This window comes from Telopea speciosissima, chromosome 4 (genome assembly GCF_018873765.1).
Source record: "Telopea speciosissima isolate NSW1024214 ecotype Mountain lineage chromosome 4, Tspe_v1, whole genome shotgun sequence".
Taxonomy (NCBI): domain Eukaryota; kingdom Viridiplantae; phylum Streptophyta; class Magnoliopsida; order Proteales; family Proteaceae; genus Telopea; species Telopea speciosissima.
In genome coordinates this window covers 50843993-50862775 of record NC_057919.1, presented here as the reverse complement: position 1 = coordinate 50862775, position 18783 = coordinate 50843993, and the positions used below count along the sequence as shown (strand labels likewise).

Sequence of the window (18783 nt, the reverse complement as noted above, 5' to 3'; positions counted from 1 at the left end):
ACCCAGAAGGAACTATCTGTCTCCCAATACTGGGCAGCCCTCCGAAGCTTATGGCAGAAACTTGATCATTATTCCGACTACCAGCCTACCAATGCTGCAGATATTGCTGCATATCGCAAGCATGTGGACAAGATTCGAGTGTATGATTTCCTTGCTGGTTTGAATGTCAAGTACAATAAGATTCGGGTTCAGATTTTGAGCAGAGTTCCTTTTCCTTCTTTGGAGCAGTCATATGCATTGGTCCTCACAGAGGAGAGTCGCCGAGCTGCTATGTTGCACGCTCCTACCATTGACCGATCAGACCTCCAAGTTGGGGCCAGCCCTACTCTCACTACAGAGATTTCAGCTCATTTGGGTGCTTCTTCGAAAGAGGTTGTTCGATGGGAGCATTGCTACAAACCATTTCACACAAAGGCCTCTTGTTGGAAGCTCCATGGGAAGCCAGCTGACTTTGAAGCCAACCGTGCAGCCAAGGGTAAACCCAAGACCAAGGCTCACCACAGAGAGACAGTTGACACTTCACCTCCTACTGATGTGTGTCTTTCCCCAGAGGAGCTACAGGCCTTCTGTCGCATGTTGAGGGCTTCATCTACTTCTGCCGCATCCTCCGCTGCCAATGCACCAACAACTTCAGGTTCCCATTTTGCCCAGTCAGGTATTCCTTTCGGTGGTTATTGTGCATCGGTTGTTTCCACTCTGTGGATTATAGACTCCGATGCCACTGACCACATGACAGGTTCTTCAAATCTATTTCATAAGTATTTCCCTTCATCTGGTAAAGACAAAGTTCGAGTAGCAGATGGCACCCTCTCTTCTATATCTGGGAAGGGTTCCATAAGCTGTTCTCCCTCTCTTACCCTGTCTTCAATTCTACATATTCCTAACTATACTACTAATATTCTTTCTATTAGTAGTATGACCCGATATTTGAACTATAAAGTAATATTTTATCCTGATCATTGTGTTTTCCAGGATCTGGCACATGGGAGGACGATTGGATTGGGTAGGGTGCATGGTGGTCTCTACTTGCTTGAGGGCACTTCTACGTCAACACCCTTGCCTTCTCAGCTTCATTCTCCTCATCCTCAGCTTCCGTCTGCATTTTCTACTACTTTGTATCAATGGCATTACCGTTTGGGTCATCCCCCCTTAGGGATTTTATCTATTTTGTTTCCTAAACTAGTTCAAGAATGTAATCGAACTGAGTTTTTTTGTGAAGCCTGTGTTATGGCTAAACAAACTCGTTCTACTTATTCTCCTACTAATCAAAGAAGCAGTGCTGTTTTTCATTTGGTTCATACTGATGTGTGGGGTCCCTCTCGTCATACTTCCATTTCTGGTCATTGTTGGTTTGTTACTTTTATAGATTGCCATTCCCGTCCTACTTAGGTTTATATGATGCAACATAAGAGTGAGGTATTCTGTTGTTTTCAGCTATTCCATAAAATGGTTCAAACCCAGTACCAAGCTACCATTAAAATTCTTAGGAGTGCTAATGGTGAATACACAGAGGGCCAGTTCCAAAAATACCTAGCTGATCATGGCATTATTCACCAAACCAGTTATGTTGACACCCCTGCCCAAAATAGGGTGGCTGAAAGAAAGAACCGCCACCTCTTGGAAGTAGCCCGTGCTCTCATGTTTGCTCACCATGTCCCTTTCCAATACTAGAGTAATGTTGTTCTTACCGTTGCTTATCTCATAAACAGCATGCCTACTCGTTTTTTGGGTGGTCGATCCCCTATTGAGATACTGGAGGGGTCTTCCTCTTTTATTGTTCCTCCCCACACTTTTAGATGTGTCTGTTATGTCCGTGCCACACATTCTCCTGGCAAGTTTGAACCACGTGGGCTGCGGTGTATTTTTCTTGGTTATTCTCCAACCCAGAAGGGTTATCGGTGCCACTTTCCTCCTACTCGCCATACTATGGTGAGTATGGATGTTATCTGTCATGAGTCAGTTTCCTACTATTCTATTCCCCTCCTCCTCTTCAAGGGGAGAGTACTAGTAATAGTGAAGATGTGGCTGTCCAGAGTTTTTTCCTCCTATCATCACTGAGATTCCAACATAGGGGGAGCCTACTCCTCAGGTTAACAAGAAGTTGATAGATGATCCCAACCTCACAACCTTTTATCAGAAGAAGTTAAAGAAGAACAAGCAAGTTGAGATCACTACCACAATAACACCTGAACCTGTCCAATTGGAGCCTCTTGAGCCAGAACCAAGCTCCACTGGTAATCCCTCTTCTCCTCAACCTACTCTTGATCTTGGTTTACCTATTGCTCATCTAGGTCTTGCACTCAACACCCCATATCTCATGTTGTTTCTTATGATGCATTATCTACTTCCTATCATACATTTGTTTCTTCTCTTTCCTCTTTTGGTATTCCACACAATTGGCAAGAGGCCCTTACAAATTTGAAGTGGAAAGCAGCCATGGTAGGAGAAATGAATGCCTTAAAGAAAAACAACACGTGGGGCATTGTAACTCTTCCTCTAGGGAAGAAACCAGTTGGGTGCAAGTGGGTGTTTGTGGTCAAGCAGAAAATTGATGGCAGTGTGGACAGATATAAGGCAAGACTTGTGGCTAAAGGATTCACTCAAACCTATGGGATTGATTACTAGGAGACCTTTGCTCCAGTTGCCAAGCTGAACATAGTTAGAGTTTTATTGTCATGTGCTGTGAATCTAAGGTGGGATCTACAGCAACTTGATGTGAAAAATGCTTTCCTCCATGGAGAGCTTGATGAGGAAGTGTACATGGAAGTTCCTCCGGGTTTTTCCTCTGACACAACCAGTAGCCAAGTTTGCAAGTTGAAGCGTGCTCTGTATGGCCTCAAATAGTCTCCTAGAGCTTGGTTTGGCAGATTTCATAAGGCCATGATCTGTAGGGTTCAAACAAAGCAATGCTGATCACACTCTGTTTATCAAACGTCATGGTGATAAGGTCACAATCCTTATTGTATATGAAGATGACATAGTTGTGACTGGAAATGACAGTGAGGAGATAATCACCTTAAGGAGTTCCTCGGACGTGAGTTTGAGATTAAGGACCTAGGAAAGCTCAAGTATTTTCTTGGGATAGAAGTTGCCAGATCATCAAAAGGCATCTATCTTTCCCAAAGGAAATACATCCTAGACCTTTTATCAGAGACAGGGCTATTGGGTTATCATCCAAGTGATACTCCTCTTGAAGCTAACACCAGGCTAAAGGAAAGTGATGGAGAACTAGTTGAAAGAAGTCGTTATCAGAGGTTGGTGGGAAAACTGATCTACTTATCTCACACACAACCTGACATTGCCTTTGTTGTGAGCCTTGTAAGCCAGTTCATGCATGATCCCTATTCCACACACATGAAGGCTGTTCTTCACATTCTCCGTTACTTGAAGGCAGCTCCAGGGAAAGGAATTCTCTTATCCCCACATGATCACTTGAGGGTTGAAGCCTCTACAAATGCTGATTGGGGTGGCTCTCCAGATCGTAAGTCAGTGACAGGGTATTGCACCTTTATTGGAGGCAATCAAGTTACATGACGCAGCAAGAAGCAAAATGTGGTGGCCAGACCAAGTACTAAAGCTGAATTTCGTGCAATGGCCTTAGGCATTTGTGAGTTGTTATGGATTCGAGGTTTACTTCAAGACATTGGTGTTCCTACTCCTCTTCCTATGATGCTATATTGCGACAACAAGACTGCAATTAGCATAGCCCACAATTCAGTTCAACATGACCATACTAAACATGTGGAGATTGACAGATGCTTCATTAAGGAAAAGCTTGAAAGTGGTCTTATTTGTGTTCCCTTCGTGAAGTCCAAAGATCAACTTGCTGAAGTTGTAATTAAGGGGCTGAGTGGAAAGTTATTTCATCCTTTTGTATCCAAGTTGGGCATGATTGATATCTATGCTCCAACTTGAGGGGGAGCGTTGAATTGTATGATGTATACCATGGAGGTATACTTGTATTCTATTATGTAATTTTCCCTTTCTTTATTTCCCTTTTTCCCCTATCTAATAACTCTAAATATTAGAATTAATTAGAGTAGGGGTAGCTGTGTAATTTCATTTCTAAGTGACTCTTTATAAATAGAAGTTTGACTGATCTCATTGATCATTCAAGCACTTCAGCTCTTTACTCTTCTTCTCAGATTCTAACACAATCTTTATTGGTTGATTCATATCAGTTTGGGCTTGCGGCTTCTCTTGCTTTTTGTGTGAAGGGGTGCAGCACCCTATGTTGTGTTTTGGGATTGTTTAGAGACTAGTGATGTTTCAAAATTAAGAACTAGGTCTCTCTTTTCATGGTTAATTCATTTATGTAGAGAAGATTGTAGCAGAACTGCCAGATTCAGAAATCAACATCAACTTGTCAGGGTTTTTTTGGAGGAATCGGTTTTTCAGGTTTTTGAAAAATCGACTTTGTTAGGCTTTTTGGAGATCGGTCTGGTCAGCGTTTTGGAGAAATCGATTTTTTCAGGGTTTTGATAAATCGATATTATCTGGGTTTTGTTCTTCTCTGTGAATCATTGGTACATATAGCAATATCACTCTATTTTTGTTAGGAGTAGTGATTTGATTGCACTTGAAGGAGCTAAAAGAGCGAGGGGCAAGCCTAAATTGACCATCAGAGAAGTTGTGAGGAAGGACATGCATAGTCTAGGTCTTGTACCAGGTATGACCTCAGATAGAGCCTATTGGAGGGCAGGGATCCATGTAGCAGACCCTATTTAGCTGAGATTCTCCTGACTTGCATGTGGCTCTTTCTTCTTACTTTTATCTTTCATTTTTCTTTGGTTTTTACATCATTCATCTGTCATTTCCCAATTTTTCACTTCTCATCTCATTTCCCTTCCCCTCTTTTTCTATCTCTTCATTCTCTTATTTTGTCTAATTCTCAGTTTTACCTACTTTGTTTGGATCCATGTAGCCGACCTCATTAAGTTGGGAAAAGGCTGAGCTTCTTGTTGTTGTCTGAGCCACCAAAGAATGTTGTTACTGAGGTTGTGTCTTCATTCTCCAATCGTATTACTGAAAAGAAATTAGAAGGAATTGCCAATTTTCAACAATGGAAGAAAATTGTTACATTGGTGTTAACTAGTCGTGACCAACAGGGTCATTTGATGCATGTATTATTGGACAGATGCTGAACTCCATGAAAAATCAGATTGTTGATTTGGTGACTCATATTGACGCCGTTAAGGAATTATGGGAATATATAAATGTTCTGTATTCCGGAAAGAACAACCTTTCTCGTATCTATGAGTTATCACAGGAGTTTTATAAGGCTGATCAACAGGGTCGTCCTTTGACCTAGTATTTTGCTGACTTTAAGAGGATGTATGAGGAGATGAATTCTTTACTTCCAATAACTTCTAATGTACAACATATGCAAAATCAGCGAGAGCAGCTCGCTGTCATGGGATTTTTGGAAGGTCTTGGCAAGGAGTCTGATTCAGTTCGTTCTCAGATTCTTGGTGGTGATAAGGTAGCCATACTCTCAGATACTTTTCCCCGAGTTCTACAAGTTCCTCGTGAGAATTCTCGTGATTCCACCCCGGTTGATAATTCAGCTCTGGCTTCTTTTACACCTTACTGTGGGCTCAATAGTGGGACAAGTAATGGTGGTAGTGGTGGTCATGGTCGTGGGGCTGGTTCTGGTAAAGCTCTTATTTCTAGTCCTTAGGTTGCTTCAGATACTTCAGGTTCGGTGAAGACTTGTCACCATTGTGGTCGCCCAGGACACATCCAACACTTTTGTTGGAAACTTCATGGCAAACCACCTCAGCAACAATTTGCCAATTCTGCTGCTACTACTGATTCTACCGCTTCATCATCTCTATAGTCTAATGGTAAGACCGTGAAGATGTCTGATGAGGATTATGCACGCTTTACCCAGTTTCAGATTTCTCAGTCATCCTAGCCCCCAACTGCTACATTTGTTCAGAGAAGTAATGCCATTGCATGTCTTTCGACTTCTTCCCACCTTTGGATAATTAATTTAGGTGCTTTGGATCATATGACTGGGGTCTCAGGTACATTTTCTTCTTTTTGTAAGTTGTCCTCTAATGTTACTTTAGCTGATGGTTCTTTAGCTAAAGTTATTGGTATTGGCATTGTTCATGTCACTCCTTACTTAAGTTCCCTTTTAATCTTTTGTCGGTTAATAGGTTTACCAAAACTTATAAATGTTTAGTAACCTTTTTCTCTGATTCTTGTGTATTTCAGGATCTTATGACAAAGAAGATGATTGGTAGAGGTTGTGAATCAGGGGTGTTGTATATACTTGAGGACTCTTCATCCATGGCATGTTCAAATGCAGCATCACCTCACTAGGTTCATTGTCGTTTGGGTCATCCTTTGTTGAAGAGTTTAAAACTTTTAGATACTTGTTTTCGGTCTCTTTCTAGTTTAAATTGTGAGTCATGTCAGTTTGGGAAGTTTCACCGTGTAAGCTATCCCCCTAGAGTCAATAAACTGTTTGACTAAACTTTTTCTTTACCTCATTCTAATGTATGGAGTCCTTGTCCAGTTGTTTCTAAGTTAGGTTTTCGTTATTTTGTTACCTTTGTTGATGACTTTTCCAAAATTACCAGGATTTATTTAATGAAAAATCGTTCAGAGTTGTTCTCTATTTTTTGTGCATTTGTGAACGAGGTTCATACTCAATTTCAAACTCCTTTGCATATTGTTCATAGTGATAATGCTAAGGAGTACTTTTCTGCTCCTTTTATGGTTCAGTATGGTATTATTCATCAATCTTCTTGTGCCGACACCCCACAACAAAACGGTGTTGTACAAAAGAAAGAATAGACATTTAATGGAGGTCACACTGTCTCTTCTGTTTGAGATGAAAGTGTCCAAATCTTTTTGGGCAGATGTTGTTTTAACTATGTGTCTCATTTACCGCATGCCTTCATCTGTTCTATGTAGTGGTATTCCTCACTCTCTGTCATTTCCTTTTGAACCTTCCCACGACCACGTTTAGCCTCAAAGTCAACAGCCTTCCCATGTAATTTCCAGCATTGAGCCTTAGTGTGATAGGGTTTGTTGCAGTGTTCACACTTGATAGGCTCTTTGGAGGCAGCATTACCACCATCAGTAATGGTAATAAAAGTAGGGTTGGAAGTAACTTGCAAGGCAGATCTCTCAATAGTAGAAGGATGCAACATAGCAGCCCGACAAGTCTCCCCTATATGAACCAAAGCAAAGGACTACTCTAGTGTAGGAAATGGAGACCGGATAAGATCTTGCACTCGAATAGGATCATACTCAATATTCAAACCTACCAAGAAGTCATACACATGGATTTTGTCGACGTGTTTGCGATAGACAGCAATATCAGTAGCAGCAGAGGGCTGAAAATCGGAGTGATGATCCAATTGCTGCCATAAACTTTTGAGGGCAGCATAGTACTGAGATACGGACAGCTCCTTCTGAGTGGTGCCATAAACCTTCTTTCGAATCTCATACACCTGAGCACCATTCCCGACCTGCCCGCAAGTCTCCTTGGCAGCACTCCAGATTTGATGGGTTGTTTCCAGAAGTAAGTAGTTGCTGGAGAGGTCCGGCTGCATAGAGTGGAGCAAATAGGACATTACCATAGCATCATGAGACATCCATTTATCTTGTAAAGAACCAGGGTCAGCTGGCATGGTGTTAGTCCCAAGAATATGGCCAGTAAACCCTCGACCAGCAATGGTCAAATAGGTAGACCTAGACCACATGAGATAATTAGTGACATCAAGCTTAATAGGAGCAGCAAGGGAAAGAAAATCTGTCCGGGTCTGTCCATCAATCCCAGAAGTTGCAGAAGAAGAATCGGAGCCTATCATGCTTGCAGCCAACTAAACACTTGAAGTAGTAATGAATGATGCAGCCTGTTACACCCGTGCCCCAATTTGTACTTATTGTACTTTTGTGCATGTTATAGCGTAGCTTGAACAGCCCTTCGGAGTCCCGGAGGAAGACCTTAACTAGGTAAGCTTTAGACTTCGACTTAGTACCTTGTTGTATGCCCATCTTGTATGATTGGTTCTTGACCATTGTCTTAGCTTTTATGTGCATTAATTATACTCTCGCATGCCCTCCTTTCATGTACAAACACCTCGGAGGAAAATCACATGCCATCCGGAGTCAATTCAATTCTGGTTTGCTGTCAATGCACTACAGCCATCTTTGAACCCAATTTTGAGGGCCTTCCTTTTTTATTTAGTCAAAGGTTTCTTCATGAAAAATGTAGCCCTTTAAGTCTAGTTTACAACGCATTTTGAATCGTGTCAATTAATTATGTATTGATCGAGTTATGGCCAAAACAGTGGTCGGAGGTCTGTTGTATTTTGCCCCTGCGGACGAAGTGTATCATCTGCAGCCGCATCATCCGCAAAGGCTAAAAACAGCCTAATTTTACACTTTTGACTTGGGCTTGAGCCCAAGGCTTAACCCCAGCCTAACCTACGGTTATTTATGACCTAATAAACCTAACTAAACCCTAAGATGGGAACCCTAGGACCTATTTGGACTCTAATGGGTTTTAAACTCATTTTGAACCTTAAAACACCCCCAACTAAACACACCCTAACTCACTTAGCTAAACTAAGCCAAACCCTATTCCTTTCCTCATTTCCATCTTTTCTAACACTTGAGAGAGGAGAGAAAACGTGGGAGACTAAGGAGGAAGAAGGAAGAGAAGTAGGAGCCCCAACCTCCATTGGAGCCCCTCTTGTGTGCAAACCACCTCCCAACCAGCTGGAGATCTAAGCTTAGAGCTAGGAGCTCGTGGGAAGAGGATTTGCAGCCCCATTACAGCCTTAAAGCTTGCCCCCTTTGCTGTCCTAAGCTAACCTTATTGTAAGTAACCTAATTTATACATATTCTAGGTGATTTTCATTTGGATTCGATTGAAACCTTATCTAAACCTCAGCCAAACCTTAGGGCTTCTTGTCCTACCGTATTTAGACCTTCTATTGGGCGCTAATGACACCCATTAATGGCCCCAATTAATGGATTATCAGTTCCATGACCTAAATACCATTGAACCTCTTGAAGAACCTCCAATTTGGGGTTTCTTGATATGATGGAACCTACCCAAGCCTTAGCCAAATCATAGGTCTTCTTGTTCTAATGTACTTAAACCTTCTATTTAGTATTATTGATGTTAATTAATGGCCCCAATTAATGGATTCCCAACCCCATGGCCAAAACACCATGAAACCCCATTGTCGACCTCCAATTTTGAAGAAACCTTGATGTTAGGACCTAATCTAAGCTATGGAACCCCAATGGTATTACAACCCCCATGGTTATTAGCTTCTTTGGAGGCTAAAGACACTCCCCATAGACCCCCCCCTGCAAGTCCCATGGCTTTGTGCCAAGGCTGTACTCGATCCAAGCTGTAAAACAGCAAAAATCTAGCCTACGGACGATGTGCATCATCCGTAGACCCATCATCCGCTAAGGCCAAAAACAATGCCATAGATGGAATCCTGCGGATGATATCCTACGGATGATATGCATCGACCACTGACCCATCGTCCGCTGTGAACAGAAGCAGAACTGTAATTGGATTTTGACTTTGGGACTTGATCCCAGACCCTATCTCACCTATTGTACACCTATGGAATGATTTGTTAGGATAACTTATAGTGGTTGCGAGAGCATACGTGCGCACGGGACTCAAGGATACACGTTACGACGATTGTGAGTGGATTAGACACTTGACCTTATTTTATGGAATGTTTTTGTGTGGATTGTGTAGGATGTGATACTTGCATGTGAAATGTTTATTATTATATGTTTATGAATATACGGGAATATGTGATTATGAGTTTGGATAAAAGGATGAATGAGGTAGTTGGGTGAAGGTGGAATACATGTATCATGTTGAATGCTAGAGAATTAGGATATGCTATTGATTATGAAATATTGTGAATCATGTGATATGGATTATGGTGATGTTGGTTATTGTGAATTGGTGAATGAAATGAATATGCGAATATGTGGTCAATGTTATTGATGGGAGCCAAGTGTCGTGAGTGATGCTGGACTTGGGATCGCCATGAGATGGAAATGTGAATGGTATGTGAGAATGGTGTATTGTGAATGATATGTGAGAATGTGATTGGTGATATGTGTTGGTGTTGTGGATTTGGATTGGGTTGTGACCAGCCGACCGTGTTTTTGGTATCATACGCAATCTACTTGTATGTGTACGTGTAAGCTAGAGGGGGCGAGAGGATAGGTGGGCCGACTGGTATTTCGGCACTATGAACTCGACCTCTGGCCTATACGTATGCATGTATTTTTATACATTTAGATGCATACGGTTAGGATCATACTCCCTTGTGCTACACCCCTTACCAACAGGGGGAAAGGTGTTGAGTAACCGATGGTAGATTCCGACGGACTGGGGTGCCATTCTCAACAGACCACCGGTTTTTGGGTGAGAGATTATATCGGGGGCTTGCGGACAACCCGGTAAGGGGGTCTGGTCTCGCAGGTTTCCAACCGCAACTCGAGTGTCATCGCCGGATGGTTATCTGTGTGGACTCTAGAGGTCGGGGATGCCACCTAAGGGACGTTGTAGTAGCACTTTATCCCAAAGACTTAGGCATTCTGTTTGTTAGGTGGATAATAATAAAATGAATTCATTATACATTCCTTGCATCCTGGTGGATTGTGCATACATGATTGTCTGCATTTGCTTGTATGGTTTAATCGCTCACTGGGCTTAGTTGGAAGCTCATCCCTCGAGGGACCGCTCTTTTTAGATGTGGATGCAGGTGCAATTGAACCAATCAAGGCTGACCAGGAATACCAAGGCGGTGAGGTGTACGAAGCCTGGGAAGTTCCTGGCAAGGAGGATCCTGGAGCGGGTTGTGTCTACAAGGCGAGTGCCTACGGGACACAGTGGTGCGGGCTATTAGCCCAATGGACTTGATTTTACTTTATGTTTACTTTTGGATGTTATTTGAGAACCATGTAATTATTGGTGAGGTTTAACTTTTGGTACTTATATGTAAATATATTTTATGGTATTGGAAACATTGTGGTTATTGAGTTAAGCCAATACTTATACTTATACTTATATTATCACCCTAGCTTCGATCTTTATTACATACTGCTATGATTTATGTATTAAATATCTTCCGCTACAACTCTGAATTATGATTTGATTTGTGGGATCAGTAATCATGGTACTACAAAGTGTAGGTCCTTGGGATTAGTGTGGAATACCGGGGGTATTCCAGTCACACATCCCTAGGTGTAGGGAGCGGGGTGTGACACAGCTAGCCAAGAAGAAAAAATTTGGAATCGATATGAGAGAGAAATCGATCCAAAAATTGAAGAAACCCTGATGTTGGCCAAAAACTCAGAACCAGTAGCTGAAATCAAAGTCGAGTGGCCTCCTTGGATGAAGAAAACTCCTCTGAAAAAATCAGCAGTAGAGAACAACCTTAACCAAAAAAATCGATTGGTGTCAGTATTTTAGAAAACCCTAAAAGTTGAGATCCACTTTGGGTTGGGGCTTCAAAAAAACTTGGTAGAGCTAGGATAGATGCTGGCCAGGACTGCAGAAGAATCTCCACCCATGGAAAATCAATCTTCAACCTTGAGAGAGACTTGATCTTCAAAAAAGGAGAACCTCAAAATCCACAGAGAAGGGCTGCAACAGCCATCGATCTTTAGTTGGATTTAGAACATAGAGATAAGAGGTAGGTTGGAGGGCAACATCTAGATCGTATGATCACCTCATTAGTGCAGCCCTAAGGTGTGGAGGAGAACCAAGGAAGAAAGAGAAAAAAAAATTCGAGGGGAAGAGGGAGGGGGTTTTGAAAACTTAGATCAAAGAGTTTGGCTCTGATGCCATGTTAACAAAATAGAATATGGTGAATGGCTTGAATGATCAATGTGATCACCAAGCATCTTTATTTATAACTTTAAGAAGTGGGCAGAATTACAATTTAACCCCTACATAGCTGACTCTACTAGCTATGGAGAACAACCACAAAATACCCTTTCGGGTGTTACATAACTCAACAAAATAATAATAAAATAATTCAAATAATTTTCTTTTTATTTCATTTTTCATTTTATTACATTAAAATTTATATTCTATTTAGAATTCAATTAATATTCTAATACTAATATTATATTAGAATTATTAGAATTTTTCCTAATTCTATCATTACACAGAAATATAGAATATCATTTTCTCTATTCTATCATTCTATAGAAACACTTGGTTTTTCTACGTGTTATGAACCCATTTAGTGATTAAGAAATATCCCAAGACGTAATTCGGAAAGAAAAAAAAGGTCTTCCGAATCTATCACTAAAACATGTGAAGCAATCAAAAAAATATTCTATGTCAAAAGAAGCTGAATATCATACAAAATAGCACAAAGGCATCAATATGAAAAGGTTAGCTCACCTTCTGGATTACACGACAGCCATACATTTGAAGACTTAAAGGCAACATATGGCCAGTAAGTTGATTTGCCAATTCCTTTCTCTGTTCAGGGCTTCCATGCTCGAAAAACTGAAAGAAATAGAAGGAATAGTTAGACAATCTAACGGTCAATAACAAACAGAAAAAAAAAATAACCGCAGAGAATAAATATGTAAATTAACAGAATGTAATCTTCCCAGTTCTTCCTTGTAGCTCTATGGGGTGGAGTTCTGTGTTCCAGAGAACGACTTAAATATCATAAAAGCAATAACAAAGTATATCAAAAACAGAATTACGAAATTGTCATACTTTTTTTCTTTTTTTTTCTTTTTTTTTTTGGGGGGCGGGGGGGGGAATAATACCTTTTGAATAACGTAATTCCCAAAGACATCAGTCATCAACTTTGAAGCATGTGGAAGAATTTCTTTGAAGACAGAGGCCTTTTCTTCAACACTACAAGTTTCCAACTTCTGCTGAATAAACCGACTCCCATGTTGATCAGAACTGAGGTAAAACATACAAAAAAAAAAAGAATCATTTCTAAAGATAGGAAATAATAATGAAATATATACTATCACTTAAATGAAAAAGAAAATTAAACCAAATCACTAGAATACAAAAGTTTGCCTAAATTCAACAATGCGCCCAGCAATGTCGGATAGCTCAAATCTTCGCGCTTTACTGGATTTCAGCTCTTCAAGGAAAGAAGAAGTCTTTGGGTCATCAAACCTTTCAGTTCCTCTTTGACCTTGCCATCCAGAATAAACCCCTGGATTTCTACTAGAACCCGGCGGAGATCTCATTTCGTTTCTCCTCCCAGGAAGACTTGTCCCTCCCATCGGAGATCCTGTTATTACTGTACTAGCAAGCGGTGACGTTGGGAATTGCATCAAGACACCCATGCCAGGAGGGCTACCATATAAATTTGGACTACTGACTCCCCCTTTTCTTGAGCTTGGGATGGTTAAACCCCCACCTCTCGGATACTGTGACTTCTGATCGGCTGGATAAGCAGCTGCAGAAGAAGCTTTCTGTGAATCAAAGCCATCCACTTGACTTCTCATGACCCTAGATGCCAATGGATTATATTGGCCTGAAGCATATGCATCATCTGAGGAATGTTGAATGTACTGCATATAAAGAGGATCTGGAAAAGAAGGCTGCAGTGCAAACCCAAGCTGTCCATAAAACTTGAACAGATGTTGCAAATCAACTCCAGGTGCTATGCTTCCCCCTGTTGAAACACCAGTAGGTCGAGCACTAAAGCTAGGACCAGCAGAACCATCAAAAGCCATTGGAATAGCACTATGAGGAGGGTATCCAGCTACAAATGGAGGCAGAAGAGAAGTATTTAAAGCATACCCGCCTAGACCATATTGTGGAGCAAATAAGCCCGGTAGTTGCAAGTTGGGGTAAAATGGATTTCCCGAAGTCATATAGGCTGTAGCTGTAGCATATAGGGGAGGTGTGATTCCAGAAGATTGAAGAGCTGGCTGTACCTCAACGGCCGAAAATTTGGAGTGACCTAGAGAATATTGATCGCTACCAATGTATTGTCGGTGCATTCCGTGAGAAATCATCTGAGATTGGTGCCCCTGAACTTGTGACGTAGTGCCTTGTTGTGAACGCAAATGATGCTGCTGTGAATTATTTGGTTGAGGATGTTGCCATTCTTGTTGATTCCTGTGATTTTCTGCATTTGGCAGGCTGGATAGATCAATAGCTTTAATTTCAGATTTGATACTGGTAATATCCGGATCAGTCATGCTGGTAATTAGAACATCATCTTCCAAATTGATATCTAGACTACTTGACCCCCCTTTCTGCTCGGGATGGCTTCCCATCCCATCCGGGGATGATGAGCTCAGAATTGGAGCAGAAGAATCACCACTTGAAATTGATCCTACAGAATGCACACCCAAAGAAATTGTTCCCACCGAAATGCCAGCAGAGCCCAAATTCAGCTCAGTTAATTTTGCAGAATTATTAGGTGGATCATGTATGGAGGTGACAATGGCATCATGATCAACTCCTTCCTCTGTGGCCACATGGCTTGAGGAACGACATTGGTTATATACAGGAGATGGAGTGCGAGGGAAGTCTTCCTGCAAGATGCATATAAAAGGCAATCCATCAGGTCATATATTTAGTAAAACCACCAAAAACACAGAAACCCCATACCATCTAGTAGTTCCTTTCAGTCACTTGCAAGTTAAAGTAAAAGCTAAAGCTACATTCAAATAGTAAGAGTGAAACTATATGCACAAACAAGAGATCCAGATCCAGTAAAAGTTAAAGCTACATACAAACAGTAATAATTTTGAACAACCAAGCAAAGCAGCTAACAAGGAAATAATGCAAGCAGAAAAGTTTTATCTTATCTCATCCAACCACACAGACAACATCCCAACAGATACAGAGTAGGAGAAATAAGGAATATAGTTGTTCAACTTTAAGTTCCACACCTGTATAAGATCAACCAGACTCTTGTGGCGGCCCGTCAAAGAACTTGTCCACTGTTCAGAAAAAAGACCACTACTCCCTTCTGCCCAATCACCAGATGCCTGGCGGGGTGATCTATCATCCTCTGGCTCCTCCTTATGGGTAGAAAGGGTACCTCGAGACAGTAGTATGGACCCGTTGCCACTGTCATCAAATGAAGTCATCCAATTATTACCCAATCCACCTATATGACGTACCAAACGGCGGTTCTCCCGTGAGACAAGAGGTGGAGGAAGTCTGGGATTCAAGTTCACATTGGAGCAGTAGTATGCCAGATAGGCCGGATCAGCACGGAGTTGCTCCTCAGATTCACAGTTTTCAAGAGCACTGTTTAAACCTGCCAGGCTACCATCCAGACTGCAGTTTGATGCTATAAGGTTCCCAATGGCTGCAAAAGATCCTTCCATGCTTGGAGGAGCACTTCCACTGCGATTAGGGATAACATCCCTCCCATTTCCATGAAACCTCTGACCCTTCAACAGCAATCCCAACTCTTCTGCTGCCATATTGTTTGAAGATGATGCAAATGTTGCAGCCTCCTTAGAAGAGGGCCAGTTTCTAGCTCCAGCAGATTCCACCAATCTCATAGGACTCTCAGTTGCCATCCTATTAAAGGAATGGCAAATGCATTTTCTGTTAATTATGGATTCAAACATTGTTCTGAGAATCGAATCAATTATTTCATTAATGATTCTTTTAATAAATGTGATGAACAAAACTACGGCCAGTTTAACACAAAAGATTAATAGAAAGACTGAAAGAGAAGAGAAATTCACCAAAGACAATAACAGGCTGCCCATAACCAGCATCAGGAAAGAAGTGATAAGTACATTAACAAAAAAACATATGATATAGATGCAAGGACCACAGTGACTAAATTATTCTTCAAATGACACATCATTCAGCACATTAATGATGAGAACTAATAGGTAACAGACCGGGATATCTCACACCCAGAACTCATATTTGACAAAATATAGGTTATGATTAATAATAATAATAAAAATCCATCTCTAGAATGTAATATTTTTCTTATCATCAATGAATTCAGTACTTGTCCGACAATAATGATAACAATAATAATAATCATGAAATATGGAGATCTAGTGCACAAATTAAAGCTAAACTTAGCAACATCAAGTCCCTTAGGATGAATTGCCAATCATATCACATAATTGGATATTAGAAACATTATAATGTTTTGAAGTTGTTTTTTGATCAGTTCAGCGCAGCTTGATTTTTGTCTGCTTATGCTATCAAATACTTTGTCACCGGTTATCTATTGTGTTTTGTGAGTGATTTATATGTGCGCATTTACATATGCCCTGAGTAACATTCAGATTCAAGTTTGATATTATGGCTTAGTTGGCCCAAGGCATGGGTATTTCCCTCCATTTTTATATGCAATATCCTGTCATTACCCTGATGGTGCTAGTATTCATGCAATTGCACCAGAGGTCCAAACATCTTACGAAATACCCTATTCAACAGGGTAATGACAGGATATTGCATATAAAAATGGAGGGAAATACCCATGCCTTGGGACAACTAAGCCAGAATATCAAACTTGAATCTGAATATTCCTCAGGGCATATGTAAATGCGCACATATAAATCACTCACAAAACACAATAGATAACCGGTGACAAAGTATTTGAGAGCATAAGCAGACAAAAATCGAGCTGCGCTGAACTGATCAAAGAACAACTTCAAAAGCAGGAGTCAACTATCTCAACTGAAATATATCGAGGAAACCCAAATCCAGAACTTTCAAAACACCACTTCTACAACCTCTCTTCTTCGTTGATTTCAACACCTAAACTCCAACAAGCTGCTATTTCAGTAGCCCAACATTTTCCGCATACAACTGCAGCAAACATGAAAAGTGTATACCTATGGATTCCTTCAAGTCCCTTCTTTTTATTTTACAATTTTTTATTCTTTTGGCAGCCTTTTATTTTTTTATTTTTTTGCTTTTTCTTATCTTTTGTGCAGGTTTGTTAAGTGCATGTATGACAACTAATCAGTGGATTGATACTTAACAACAATTAATGCATTAAGATGTGATCCAAGATAATATGCCAGTATTCCGAGGTTTCTTATCATGGGGAGGGAAGGAATTGCAGAGTATCCTTTACACACCCAGCCCTATCTATACGAAATTATGATATTAATATGGTTGAGCATATCACATAGCCATTCCAAAACTCATTCACGAACATTCTCAAACAGAACAAAACCTCAAAAAGCGAAGATTTTTCATCAAAAAGTAACCAAACTAGAGCTGCATTCCAGTTTCAAACACAACAACCTCCAAAAACATCAATCCCGCAGAGTAAACTCTTCCACTGTTTCAAACAAAACTCAAACCAATAATCAACCAAAGGTCACGATACTTGAGACAAGAAAATCAACCTTACAGCAGCCTAGTTTTCCTTTTCAAGAAATGATGATTCAAATATCAATCAAAGCCACACAAAAAAAAAAAAGGTGAAAACAAAAAACCTCTGCCAACATATACATAAAATACCAGAATATGTGAAACACTATCCAGAGAGTACTGCACCATAGCAATCCTAGAAATCCTATGAGGTTGCTGGAATTCAGAAACAGAAACTCTACTGTAAAACCCTAAGTCGACCTTTTTTTCGCAGTTAATATGGCCAAAATATGAAGATTTTTACCAGGAATCTCAGCGAGATTGAAACCCTAGTCTCCTTTCCATATGAATACGAAGCTCAAGGAATTCTGGAATTTGAAGTGTAGAGGAAGAAAGCTCTCGTCAGTCTTCACTTCAAAAACCGAAATGTCGCTTATGAAACAATCTCAACTCTCAACCACGTCAGGTTTTGAGGAAAGAATCAATAATATTAAAACTGGAGAGTTAAATGACAATAATACACTCAATCCATTTTGGAATTGCAAACTTTCAATTTCGTCTTATTACCAAAAAACAAACTTTCAGTTTCGTCTTCGCACGCTTCTGAGTCTGGGTGATATTGTAAAATCTCCGGGATATTGCAAACGGTTAGCTTTTGGCTTTTATTTTCATGGCTTCTGCCTATTTGACTTCGATTGTGGAACAGACTGATTTGTTTTTTGGGAAATGTACACGTATCTCCCCTGGTTTGCTTTTAATTACATTTTCAACCATGAGGTTTGGCAAATAACGTGTATCTCTCGTGCTTTTCAAACTAATTAATAACTAAACTCATTCCGTTAAGTGTCCCTGTTACTTCCAAACAGTAGGAGTGTTGAAGATTTTATAATCAATATACCCTTGTAAGGATAAAGAAATGCCCTTCACCCCACTTTACCCTTCACCCAGAAGACCCTAAATCTATGCAAACCTGCAATTCCTCTGCCGCTGCACAATAACACTTACAGTTCCTCTTTTGATGCGCAAGAACATCTATAATTTCTCTTCCGCTGCGCAAGGACACATGCAAGCTAAGCATCCTCTCCCGCCATCTCTGCATCGGAAGCCAACTTCGAGATTTTTTCTCTTCGAATGCAGCCCATCATTTGAGGTGTGATGATTTAGAGGCATAGTTGTTCATCCCAACCTGCAAATTTCACCCAAAGCCATCCCTGCACCGCAAATACATCACTGTTAGGTAAAACCCCTAAAATTTGACATGCATTCGTATAAATTTTGTTAATTTACTTCTACAAATCATAGTCAAACCCTAAACCCGAAATTTGTTATAGCTTCTGTTGCGCTAAAAATCCTTCAGCCAACGAGGGGTGTGGCCGGAATGGGAAAATGACACCCTGTTACGTTGCGGTGGTCTAGAGTTCTACTCGTGCCCCAGTATTCCGAGGACTTTTCAAAGA

The 18783-nt window shown here is 40.6% G+C and overlaps 1 protein-coding gene across 2 annotated transcripts in view; it reads right to left on the bottom strand.

Moving 5' to 3' along the window:
* Positions 1-17770, bottom strand: part of LOC122658784 (pumilio homolog 5-like) — a 58445-nt gene extending 40675 nt beyond the window's left edge. Inside the window, exons 1-5 of one of the 2 annotated variants that reach the window (XM_043853900.1) lie at positions 17571-17770; positions 14911-15582; positions 13073-14550; positions 12808-12949; positions 12428-12535 (exon numbers count right to left, since the gene is read on the bottom strand). In XM_043853900.1, the coding sequence (XP_043709835.1) occupies positions 12428-12535; positions 12808-12949; positions 13073-14550; positions 14911-15552 (2370 nt within the window). In that variant the 5' untranslated portion in view covers positions 15553-15582; positions 17571-17770. The remainder of the gene's footprint in view (positions 1-12427; positions 12536-12807; positions 12950-13072; positions 14551-14910; positions 15583-17570) is intronic. The other variant, XM_043853899.1, reaches the window with a different exon arrangement.
* Positions 17771-18783: the final 1013 nt, after the last annotated feature.